The following is a 12,352-nucleotide window of genomic DNA, read 5'->3' on the forward strand; positions in this document are numbered from 1 at the left end:
AAGACGATGCGAGTCAGTCTCAGGGGTCCTTGATCAGAAATTGACAGGAATGCAAGTTCTATTTTTAGACACTCATCTCAAATTTTCGTCACACTTCATGTCACTCGTAAACATGTCTGTCTGTCTTGCCTGCCTCCATGCTCTTGTGTGTGTGATCCTCCATCTCCCTGTCACATTCAGGCCTTCTCTCGAGTCCGCCAGTCCTGTCACCAGTCATCCTCCCGTCCCCGAGCGAACCAGCGGCTCCTTCCCAGGATCCATCAGTGTGGTTTACAGGGATAAGGTCATGACTGCACTTTGACCTCCGCTTAAACTGGGAATCTGTTTCCAACCTTAAAACTGAAAATTACAGACTGGTGTCCCAGAGAGAGAAGCTCTGATGATGGACTTGTTCCCATCATGCTCATCACCTGTCATCATCCATCTGTCACATCTCCTCGTGTGTTTCGGTCTACACCTGCGTGAAATATCAAAAAAAGGTGCAGAGGGAGAGACGGGAGGCAAAGGTGTTGAGTGAGGTGAAAAGGAAGTTAGTTTTTTTTTAGTTTGGCCCGCTTATCAACACGGTCAACAGTTACATCAACAGCAGCGGCTGTGACACGCAGCTCAAGACGCAATTATGGCACTTTAACACTGACCACGTATTGTCTGTAAAAGATTAATGCAATATGCATCAGAAATTCTTCTCAGGGTCAAATCTGAGCACACAGACGAGATAAAAAGATAAGATGCATCTTTAGATTCATTGAGACAACGCTTCCCAGTAAGGGTTGACCAATACTGGTTTTTCAGGGCCGATACTGATTATTCATAATTATTGATACCAATACCTAATATTTGGAATGGATATGAATTTTACAATAAAATTTGGAATATAACAAACCCCAACACAAAACTTTGTGAAAATGCCTTTAGCAAATGTTAAACCAAAACTGAAATGCTCAACATCATATACAGCAAATTCCCAGCAACTTTTTTTTTTTTTTTTTTATCAAGTCAAGTGAAAATTTAAATGAAAAAGTGAAAAATAAAAATATCTCCCTCAGGTGTTACAATGTAAAAGCTCCTCCCATGCTTACACTTTCTTTGCACTTTTTAATTATATAATTTTATCGGCCATCATTAAAATAAAATGCAGATATAGATAATCTGCAAAATGCCGAATATCAGCCCTAATAATCGGCCAGGCCGATAACATGTCGCTCCTACTTTCCTTCCCTAAATCCACCAAGAAATCAGAGAGAAAAAGATGCACCTTGTAACGCAGAACTTGCTTGAAAATAATCATGTTTTTAAGTTTTCTTCAGTGTCAAAGTAACGCAGTGCTACGTGTCTTTATATAAACGGGTAAATCACAAATAGGAAATGCCTGTAGATTATTTGACATACTTTTAAAAGTGTCAGTTTGCCAAAATGTAAACAAGTTTTTGCCCACAGCTAATTCACGGATGGTAACAATATACTTACTATTTGCAGATCCCAAAGCCCCCCAAATTACGGGAAAACAAAATCCATCAACTTACTTCGGGTTGCACTATTAGTGTATGTATTTTTTACAGGACGTTTAACGCCAACATTAATTTGACGTCACAAAATGATGACAGATGACGTTGATATTTTGTTGGCTCTGGAGTTGTGTTGTTAAGTAACCAAAACCCAAACAAAAAGATCCTTTGCATCGAATCAGAACCGATCCGTAAGAGAGGGACTGTCTGATTAAAATCCAACTGCTCATGCCAACATTATCGTGATGTAGAAACCTAATGAACATTTAGTCATTAAGTAAATGTTTCAATATTAACGTCCACGCACTTTGAAATTCTAACAATAGATATTTAAAATGTCAGCAACCTGATTTTCATTCCATCCAAAATTTAAGGTCTGTCCATTGTCAGTCTTAAAGCCAATTCATAGTTTCCATGTCCACATGTCTGCGTGCAGCCCATTTTTTGTGACAGCGCAGTCTGTAGGTATAGCGAGCTCGCTGCGTGTGCTTCAATCTCTTGTTTCACACTCCAGTCCATAACAGCAGTGAAGCCAACTGCTGTGTTCAGTTTTAGGTTGGATTGCAAACAGACATTCGCTTGAGGTGTAGCAGCGTCTTCTTAGTGTCACTTTCATCTGATGTTAACCGGATGAGGACGGTTAGCTCATCTCAGTGTCCTGTTTACTGCACGGGGCTGACGAAGACCCTCAGTTGTACTATTAATAGAGCCTTTATGTGATGTTGGTATTCAGTGCCAGCTGGGATGTTCTTATGTTCCTCAAACACAATTCTCCCTACTTATTCTTAAACAGACAGAAAGTATCAGAACTTAAATACCCCCGATATAGATTAAAATACAGCACTGGTACACAAATGAAATAAAAATAGGACCAGGTTTAACAGCTTTGTGCCTTGCTTTGTTTGTGGACATTTTCATGTAGAGTCATAGTTGTTGTTTTAATTCCTATTTTGCAAGATCACAAATCTGCCTTCGAAGATTAAATGTGCCTCCATGCCTTAGACATCTTAAGACGGCTAATTTATCAAATGTGAAGTGATGCGAGTGCTGAATGAGGTAATTCAAAACAGGTGATAGGGGTCATTTTAAGGCCCAGACACACCAAACCGGCATCAGAGAAGTAGCGGTGACAAGAGATGCCTCACATCGCCTTTGTCTCGGCCAAAAAGTTGCACGTGAATACACTGCCAAAACTACAACCGACGGCCAACAAGCACCTATGTTCGGCGCCTACGTGACAGGAAATACTGCTCCAGACCAGCAGACATGTTAAGTCTGTAAACATTATTCAAAAAGGGAAACCGGAAGACCGTCTAGACGATAGATGACCATTTAGCACAATCCAATGTTGAAAAAACAAAGCATATTTGCGAACAATAACACAAACCATTACAAAACCTTTACGCTTAAGAGCTTAATGGCTAAAAAACTCAATCTTTTCTGGTTTAACAAGTTTGTTTCGATCTCACTCCCTCTTGACTTAAAATTAAAAAAAAGTCGACAAGAGCCAAATGCGGCCAATGGTGCGTGACACTCAGTGACGGCCGAGTGTCGGCTTGGTGTGTCAGGGCCTTTAACCTGCATACTGTATGTTTTTTTTGGGGATTAAGCTGCTTTAGTATATCTAGTTGTAGATCAGTGTGAAGTAGAAGCATGAACTAGAATCCTGAGTATGTGGTGTTGTGCTTTAAAGAGAGGTCTTTGAATAAACTTGTTGTTATAGCGCGTTACGGATTTGCTGAATCAACCAGCTGTTTACACAAAATGTGGCCAATGTTTTGCTGTCGAAGTGTGTTGATTTTTACTCTGTAACGTTTACTCAAATCACGTGATGCCTTTAGGGAGCTTTCCTTTTTAAATAAACAAAATGTTTATAATTGCAAAAAAAAAAAAAAAGTTCAGAGATGTTCGTTTTTTTTGTAGCTTTAGCTCACTTGTAACGGTCATGTTTTTTCCATGTATGTAGCAGTGTTTGTTGATTGATATGCTTTAAAGGAATACTTGACTCACAAAATGACCGTGTATCCGTTAATCACTGTGTTGCCTTAAATTTGTGTAGAAAACTTTTTTCTTGCATGTGTCCACAGTGAACAGAATCCAAAAAACGGAGAGATATGAGACCTAGGTTGTACTGCATGAGTTGTGTGAGAGTTTGTGAACAGATGTTTTGATATAGTTTTGCTGTTTTTAAATGTGCACCATGATTATTTCTATTCATTAAGAATATATGCCTTTCTTGGATTCTCCATTCACCATGGAGGCATGCAAGAAACCAAAGTTTTCTTCACGAATTCAAAGTAACACCAAGTGTGTAACTGATGTGCAAATAGTCATTTTGGGGGTGAAGCACTCCTTAAAAACCTTGAGTCATGAAGTTCGAACGATTAGAAGGCAGATAACGATTAACAGTTTGTAGAAAAGAACAAAACATTGTTTTGATTGCACATGTCGTCTTCAGTTTCCCTCTGAGTGGTCCTGCTTCAGATCATCAGTTCAGCGTCGAAGAGAATGAGACTTCGTACTCTGGCAAGATCCACCATCATCACCGCCGCCACACACACAGCCAGGACACGCTCTGCCACACACACACCAAGAACAGTGAGTACCCTCCATCTGAGGAAGTCCCATCTGTGATATGACTGTACACTGATGCTCTTTTCTTGTCTGTCGCTGTATGTTGGTCAGCATCCCGTGTTTTTGTTGAAGTGCCAGCTCATCCAAATCACACACAACACATACTTTCCCGCTTTAAATGTTCTGTATGTGACATTCAGAGCAGTAATAGAGCAGCAAAGCACTATTTGCTGTGAAGATATGGTGGAGATACGACATCCTGAGCAGAGAATGAAGTCACGTTACCTCTGTGTGTGTTGTAACCTGAGCTTCTCTGTGGTTTGTTGCGGTAAGCCGGTCAGGTTGTGTGTGCATGTTTGTTTATACTCATGTTCCACTGGCAAGCTCCTCACTGCCACTTTGTACTGTGCTTACGTGGCAGTAATCGCTGATACAAGGACGGCATCATCGCAGTGTCCATTGTCTGTTCGGCCCCTGGTTTACTCTAGCCCTTTTTACACAGAGATTGCGCTATAGGGCCACTGCAAAGTCCAGAACCAAACAGTGGCAGTATCATGCTGCTCCAGTTTGTGATTTTAAAATAGCATGCCGGGATCGCTGAAGCGAAAGAGGCATGATGGGCATGACATTAAACACAACACCATCTGCCTCTAATGTGACACACAACAAATGCGTAGGCAGCGCTTAAGAAAAGATAACAATGGCATAACAAGGCAATAACAATAATTTACCCTCTGGTATGTGGCGGCTGATCTCGACCTCTGCTTGGAGGGTACTGAGTTTTCGAATACCATTGTTTTCACGATTTTCCATTGTTTTTCCTTTTTGAGTTGGCTGCTAACTGCTGCAAGCTTCTGTCTAAATCTCCAGCAGTGGGTTTCACTCGTACATGTCGCAAAAATAGTGATATCCCACCAATTTTCCCTTTAACAAGGACACCACTGTGGTACTGTTACTGCCTCCCTTGCTGGCTTAAAGGCAAGACAGTTCTGTTCCCCTCACCGTGATCGTACCTTTTACAGAACGTCGAGGTGGCATAACTATGCAATATACCTGCATTTAACAAGCAATGGCTACTGTTAGCTCTGTCAGCACTGTTTTTGTTTAGTGATGTTCATGTAATTAGCATTGTTAGCTGCTAGCTGTCAGCCCTGACACCTTCATATTTCGAACCTTGTCCAAACAACTTTAAGGACATTCTTTGTATCAAAACAGCTGTATCTTTGGAAGATACTGTTTTTATACAAATCAGACCTCTGAAGCCTGCTTCAGACAAATGGAAAATATTTTTGCAAGCAGATTTTGGCCCCTATCTCTTGTACCGACAGTGCATTATGAAGGAATCTCTAAAAAGCCAGTGCAAACAGGAGGAATAAAAAATGATTAATTGTTATTTTTTTATATTGGCACCCAACTATCAGTTTAAGACAAAGTTGTGGAATCAAGCCTTGTCAGTTTCAAGACTCAATGTAAAAAAAAAAAGGATGAAAAAACAGTGTATAACCCTGAATAATTGAAAATCATTTTGAGCACAAATGTTGCTTTTGTGTTCTTCAAGGGTTATTTTATTTGATGCTTTGAGCATCTGGCTTTATAGATAGCAGCAGGGTTCAGTGGGAAAATTAGTTTTTGTGATTTGGGTGAGCTACCCCTTTTAATCACATTTTCTTGTGCTTTCTTTCTGTCTTGACATTTTTGACTTGCTCTTGTAATGTACCAAAGCGTCTATAAAATATGCCACTGTGGGTGTAAATCACGGATCTAAGGCATTAATACAGTAAAGCAGTCCAGCGCTGAAGTGGCAAAATCTTAGACGACCACGGCCATCTCTTAAATGATCGCTTTCAGCTTCAGCCTTCAGGTCAGAGGCACAAAGTCTCCTGTGCAATGAAAAACGTCTGTAGAAAGTTTGTCCCTGTTTCCATAAAAATATCTCAGTCAGTAAGGACAGCCACTTTTTAAAGGCAGCCTGCTACTTCAGCACTTTATATACATTTATTTAACCTTGATTCAGTCCTCACCGAGTAGCTGGTGCTCCATTCTGTGCAGCTTCCATTGTGTCGTGTTTTTATGTAAATGTGTTTTAATGTGTTCTGTCTGGATATGACATGGTGTTTTTTGATGCACCCTTTTAATATCAGATTTTACACTTGCAAACCAAAGACAAATTTCTGACATTTGCATTCAAAAAGTAGACAATAAAGTAATTTAAATTCTGTTATGTAAACCATTTAGAGCAGGGGTCAGCAACCTTTACTATCAAAAGAAACTTTTTTTTTCCACAAAAAATTTCAGTCTGGATCCTCAAAACATATTTAAGTCTATCATGAGGGTAACTATTAATCCTAAATTATCCATCAGCATTACTAATAGGTGTAAATAGGCTATCGCTAATATGTGGGGTTGAAAGCAGCAGCCCTGCGCAAAGCAATCACCCTGTAAAATACAGAACTGAACGAAACAAAAGATAGTGAAAGTTTTTTGGGTTCTTTTGTTATTTTGTTGATTTTATGTCATTTAAGTTGTGTACATGGTTGTATGTAAGTCTGTGGTGTGTATGGGTGCATGTACAGTTGATGGGTGGAGTTTTTATATTTTTCTACTTTTCTTAATGTAAACTCTTCATCTATTCAGTAGTTAACTGTGAGCATGAATTTAAGTAAACTCAAAATTTTACCACAGTGTGGCTACTCCGCAGGAGGCTTTTAATGATCAACTGGAACCTTAACTTGGAAAGCAGGAAATCATTGGGCGGTGAAAACAAACTAAGTCGTCCACACACTATTTAATTCTCTCCTTTTGTCAGAGACTTTTACTTTTTGTGCCTCTGCGTTGGCAGTAGTCAGAGATATTATGTTTTTGGGTTTTCTGTCCATCCTATTCTCATGAACATGATATCTCCACAATGCCTTAAAGGAATTTAGTCAAATTTGGCACAAACATCCACCTGGACTTGAAAATAATCTGATCAAAATTTTGGTGGTTGAAGATCACTGAGTCGACTCAAAACATGTTTTGGGCCATAACTCCAGAATTCATGCACTAATTATTATGACAAAATTTCACACTTATGTCTTTTAGGATATAATGATGTGGTGATGACATTTTTTATCCAGAAGGGAAAGATGTGTTTGAAGCTTCCATGTTTTCACAGACATGGATGTAAAGTGTAACTTGACTGGTGTGCTGAGGCGTACAAATGCCAGGCAGTTACAACTGGAAAATCTAAGAACCACTTTAGGCCTCTAATGAATGAAAATTGTGGATGTTGTTCACACCAAAGACAAATAGTTTTCTATAAAATATCATGTCTATACAATAACTAATGCAGTCTTTACTGCATTTAAACTGTTAAACTAATTAAACTTTGCGTGCATTAGAACGCCGCGCTCCTCCCTGCCCTGCAGATGGGTTGGACATCTCTCAGTCTCTGCTCAAGGCTCTGGAGTCAGACAGTGATTCTCCCCCCTGGCCTTCGCTGCACGTCAACATGGACAAGGTCAGACACTTTCCCCACACACTGTTGTCCTGTTCAGTTCACAATGAGATCTTAAGCTAAGTTCCTTCAACTTCTTCCCTCGGCAGGGAGAGGAGAAGCAGCTGTCTGAAAAGTCTCTGCACCCTCCTGCCTCCCCGGCGATGCTTCCTGATCATCTTAAGTGTAACATCCTTAAGGCCCAGATGGAGGCGGCTTTCAGGGTTAGAACCAGCACAGACTTCCAGCTAACTATCTAAATAGCTTGTGTACTGCACAGTGTAACTAACAGCAGTATCCTTTCCTCCTCCACATTGAAGAAGGAAGCTCCCACAACGCCCAGAGGGAAGAACTCAAATGAGACCCTCAATGACAGGCAGGTGCCCTCATCCTGTCTTCACATGCATGCTTCTGCACGTGTGTTTTAAGACTAACTCCTCATGCCATGATGACTCTGGTCCTCAGGTATCAGAGCTCATCCCAAGACTCAGCTGCATCCAGTCTAACCGCAGAAAAGACGCCACACTGGCAAGACCGCAACCCGACGCCAGAGAGGCTGCAGCCCAAAGCCAACGCCAGCAGCAACCGCAGAAAACGGCTGGTCAGACAGTTCAGCTTGTGAGTACACGTCAACTCTGTGCCAAAATAACATATTTGAGAAGTTCCAGTCTGGTTTTAGAGCTCTACATGGTACAAAAACTGCCCTCCTCAAGGTGACAAGTGATCTTTCAGCTGCTGACTTAGGGGGAGAGTGCAGTTTTAATTCTTTTAGACCTTAGTGCAGCTTTTCACACAGTAGAATCGATTGAGCAGATCGTGCCATTTAAACTGACCGTCTAAAAACCTGGGCTGGCATCAGGGTCGCTGCACTTAGCTGGCTTTATTCTTACTTTTTAAAATTTTATCCAAACTCTCCCCCTGTTTTGTCTCGCTTGTGTTCAGAGGGACTGTTTGGCTTTCTGTTGTTGTGTTGCCTAATCAGTGTCCTGTTTCTGTGCTTGCTTTGCTTGTCAAAGCACTTTGTAAACTCTTTTCAAAGATGCTATATAAATATAAGTTATTATTGTTATATGCACTTTTTTGTTCAGTAGATATCGATTTAGAACACATGGATAATAAGATTAAGGTGAGAGATGAGAAAAGAAGCTCTTTATCAAGATAAACTGTAGATTTGTAAAAATTTGTAAAATGTATTTTTTATTGTACAATTATTTTTTGCTAGAATATTTCTCATATATTATAATGTAGCTTAATTTATTTTGTGTACCTATTTTTTCTTTCGGCTGATATCTTTAAAACCAGAAGATGACACATGCTTTGAATTGTGTTGATGTTTTGTAATCCCATGTAAAATGGGCCAGAAATGGCATGACATAAAAATAAAAATTAGCTATTATTATTATTATTATTATTATTATTATTATTATTATTATTATTATTATTATTATTATTACTATTATTATTATTATTATTATTATTATTATTATTATTATTATTATAACTTTCAAGAGGAAAACTTTGCTATTCTAGCTCTTAAAAATGTCATTTTTATTCAGATCAGCCTGCAGGTCATGAAAGTCATTCAGTGTCTCTCAATGTATTGCTCGTTCAGTAACCACGAAGATGAAGATAATCTCCCAGAAGCACTTGCAGCCATCTCCTCCCAGAGTACAGGAAAGTCGGGCTCGACCAGCTCATTGGACAAACAGATCCAGCCGTCCATATACCCACAGGTAACACACGTTCACACACACACCTTAAATAGCCATTACAGAGGCATGTTTGTTGAATGAACTACACTCCACCTGTAGGGGGATTAAATCAGCCTTGCAGCGTTACCTGTCAGTAAGCACATGAATGTGTGTGTGTGTGTGTGTGTGTGTGTGTGTGTATGTTGGTGTGTATTCCAGGTGGATAATATGCCAGCACTGGAGCTGGGTAGTCCATGCTGTCCCTCTCCTTCGCCTTCTCCCCATCTCTCCCCTTCTTACTACCGTAGCTCCATCCCTCACCTGGCCCCTTACCTCGCTGCCCATAACGACAGGTAACACGCCTCAGTTCTCCATGTTCTCTGGGAAACATTTATATTTGCTAAAACCTTCCTCCAGAGACCTGAAGTAAACATTTGGGGGCTTCCTGGTGGTGGAGTGGTGAAGATGCATACCTTTAACTACTGCTGCAACCAACAGTTATTTCCATTATTGATCAATACGTTGGTTATTTTATCCCAGCTACAAGGATGTTTAATTTTGTGTCGAATTTAAGGTAAGGTAATCTTGTTTACCACAATGAAGACTGCATTTCCTATGAGCACCACCACCTCGTGTTGTAAAAATCTTGATTTGGATAGTCGGTGCATTTATTTTGGAAGTGAGTGAAAGTAAGACACAACTAATTTTCAATACTATTTTACTTTTTTAAACACAGCTGTTTGCATGCTGCATAGTGATAAAGTAACCTTTGTTTGTTGTTTGAACCACATATTGCAATGTTTTCCATAAATAAAACAAGACATATTATGTACCTGTCAAGGAGGCGGAGAGCCAGTTCAGGCTTGGTTTTGAATCATTTTTAAATCTTGCAATTGTCTCCGTCTGTTGGATGATCAACCAAGGTTGACTTTTGTCTTTGTCGGTTGCTTTTAGCCTTTATTTGTTCTTTGGTTGAATCTTTTTTTTATTCTATTCACTAATCCTCCCTCAGTATCTGTCATAATCACATAAAGAATTAAATTATCCTTTTATCCGGTTAGCGTACCACTGACTGTGAAACTTGGCTGGCAAAATGTAAACATAGGCTCTTTTGATTTTTGTCCCAAATTGTCTCATCTGATTTTGTAAGTACAAATAGACAAAATGATTATAAGGACAACAAAAAATTCGTTAAGTATTTAAAAATAAATGGGTAACTAAATGAAATAAAATGACAAAAAAATAAATAAATAAATCAAATAATAATACATCAATAGGTAAACTATAGTCACAAAACATATGTCTTCTTTCCATGCAGAATCAGATCAAGTCTAGCCGGCTAGGTCAAGTCAAGTCCAGCCAATTTTATTATTATTTATTATCACAAAACCCAGTGTGCCTCAGAGGGCTTTACAGCATACGACATCCTTCTTCCCTTAGACCCTCACATCGTCTAAGGAAAAACTCCCCAAAAAAACCCTGTAACGGGAAAAATGGTAGAAACCTCAGGATGAAAGACTGAGGAGGGCTCCCTCTTCCAGGATGGACAGACGTGCAATAGATGTCGTAAATAAATTACAATGACAAAAAGGAAAGAGAAAGAGAGAGGGAGAGAAATGAAAAAGCAATAATGGTAACAGTAGCATGTCATATAACAATATGTCGTGGTCAGAAGTCTGTAAATGTTGTCATGTATTCAGAAATATTTCCAACTGATTTTTTAAGGTATAAGTACACTGTTTAAGATATAAAGTTTCACTCAAAAAGTGTTTAAACAAACTGAATGTTGGTGGCCTTTGGTGGTTCCAGTTAAATAAGATACATTTCTGTGCCACATAGGATATTAAACCAGTCCTCTTCACAGATATGCGGTCCATCGTCTCGTCCAGTTCTGTACCAAAGAGGTACCGTGCTGGTGAAAATGTCCAAAGGAGTTTCCATTATCTTTACTGTCAGGTCATTTATTTCTTTCCAGAAGAGTTGAAGTCTTTTACACTCCCAGAAGATATGGATAATTGTATGCAACAGTTTACTGTTTGTTGTCTTTAAATGACATGAGGTTCATATCTGTCTGTGTCTGTAGCGGCGAGGAAATGAGGCTGGACCGGGAGAAGATACTAAGAGCCCTCCTGATGACGGAGCTGTGAGACCTTGACCCTTGACCCCTGTGACATTTTCGCCAAGTGCAGGAGACCCGCAGTTAAATGAGGAAAGTGTGAACAGAGGAGCCAAAGTCGTTGGCTACAATTAACATTTGTACATTTGCATACAACATTCAGCACTTATAAATATATATTTGCATAAAGGCAATTGTTATATTTGCTTAGATGTTATTTTAGAGGGACGATTCTTTATACTCATCAAACTGTAAAAACAAAGTGAGAGAGAACAAAACAGACTCACTGACCGACACACACACACACACACACACGTTACAGACGAGCTACACATGTGACTGGTGCTGCCTGCATGATAAATATGTTACATGATGAGATATTTATCGGATTTACTTTGGGGTTATGTTTAACTTTTACCGACACCGTGTCCACGTTGATGCCTAAACTGTATTTCAGACAGCGACTGTTGAAGCACCGATCTCTACACTTCACTTTCAAATTGTTTTTTCCAAAATGTAAATAGGCGTTGTAATTACTATGCTGATAACAGAGCAGTCATTGTATATCGAATATCCATTTTTAAGATTCCAAAACGTGCAGCTTTTGAGTAATTTTTTGAACCCAGTGAGCTGAAAGTGAATCCTGACTGGCTGTAGGAGGCGTTGAGACTGGATTTACACGCGCAGCTGCAATCCCACTGTAACCACCAGAAGGAGACAAACCTGCAGCTGAGCACATTGATCTGGTGTGAAAGGTCGTAATGAGGCACAGATCACTATTTTTCTACATTTTCATCACAGGTCAAAATGCAAAACTGATCTCGTACTGTTTAAGCATAACCCTGCTGCTCAACAACTTTATTTCAAGCACATCTGAGGCGGCTGAGGACCTGCTGCTGTACTGTATGTGTTGTGTTGTTCCTCCCCACGGCTGGATCTTAATAAAGGCCACATCATCAGTTTGACAACTCTGTAGCAGCATCTTTGGTCT

General features: G+C 39.6%; 1 protein-coding gene across 3 annotated transcripts in view; it reads left to right on the forward strand.

The window, feature by feature from the left end:
- Positions 1 to 12,352, forward strand: part of epb41l4b (erythrocyte membrane protein band 4.1 like 4B) — a 33,761-nt gene extending 21,409 nt beyond the window's left edge. The window contains exons 16-23 of one of the 3 annotated variants that reach the window (XM_088084533.1): positions 3,964 to 4,103; positions 7,460 to 7,578; positions 7,665 to 7,778; positions 7,878 to 7,930; positions 8,020 to 8,172; positions 9,167 to 9,287; positions 9,465 to 9,598; positions 11,329 to 12,352. In XM_088084533.1, coding sequence (XP_087940659.1) covers positions 3,964 to 4,103; positions 7,460 to 7,578; positions 7,665 to 7,778; positions 7,878 to 7,930; positions 8,020 to 8,172; positions 9,167 to 9,287; positions 9,465 to 9,598; positions 11,329 to 11,392 — 898 coding nt within the window. In that variant the 3' untranslated portion in view covers positions 11,393 to 12,352. Of the gene's footprint in view, positions 1 to 3,963; positions 4,104 to 7,459; positions 7,579 to 7,664; positions 7,779 to 7,874; positions 7,931 to 8,019; positions 8,173 to 9,166; positions 9,288 to 9,464; positions 9,599 to 11,328 lie in introns of all 3 variants that reach the window. The other 2 variants (XM_042489724.2, XM_088084534.1) reach the window with 2 other exon arrangements.

Source organism: Plectropomus leopardus, chromosome 11 (genome assembly GCF_026936395.1).
Source record: "Plectropomus leopardus strain MGB_pleo_1.0 chromosome 11, ASM2693639v1, whole genome shotgun sequence".
Lineage (NCBI taxonomy): Eukaryota > Metazoa > Chordata > Actinopteri > Perciformes > Serranidae > Plectropomus > Plectropomus leopardus.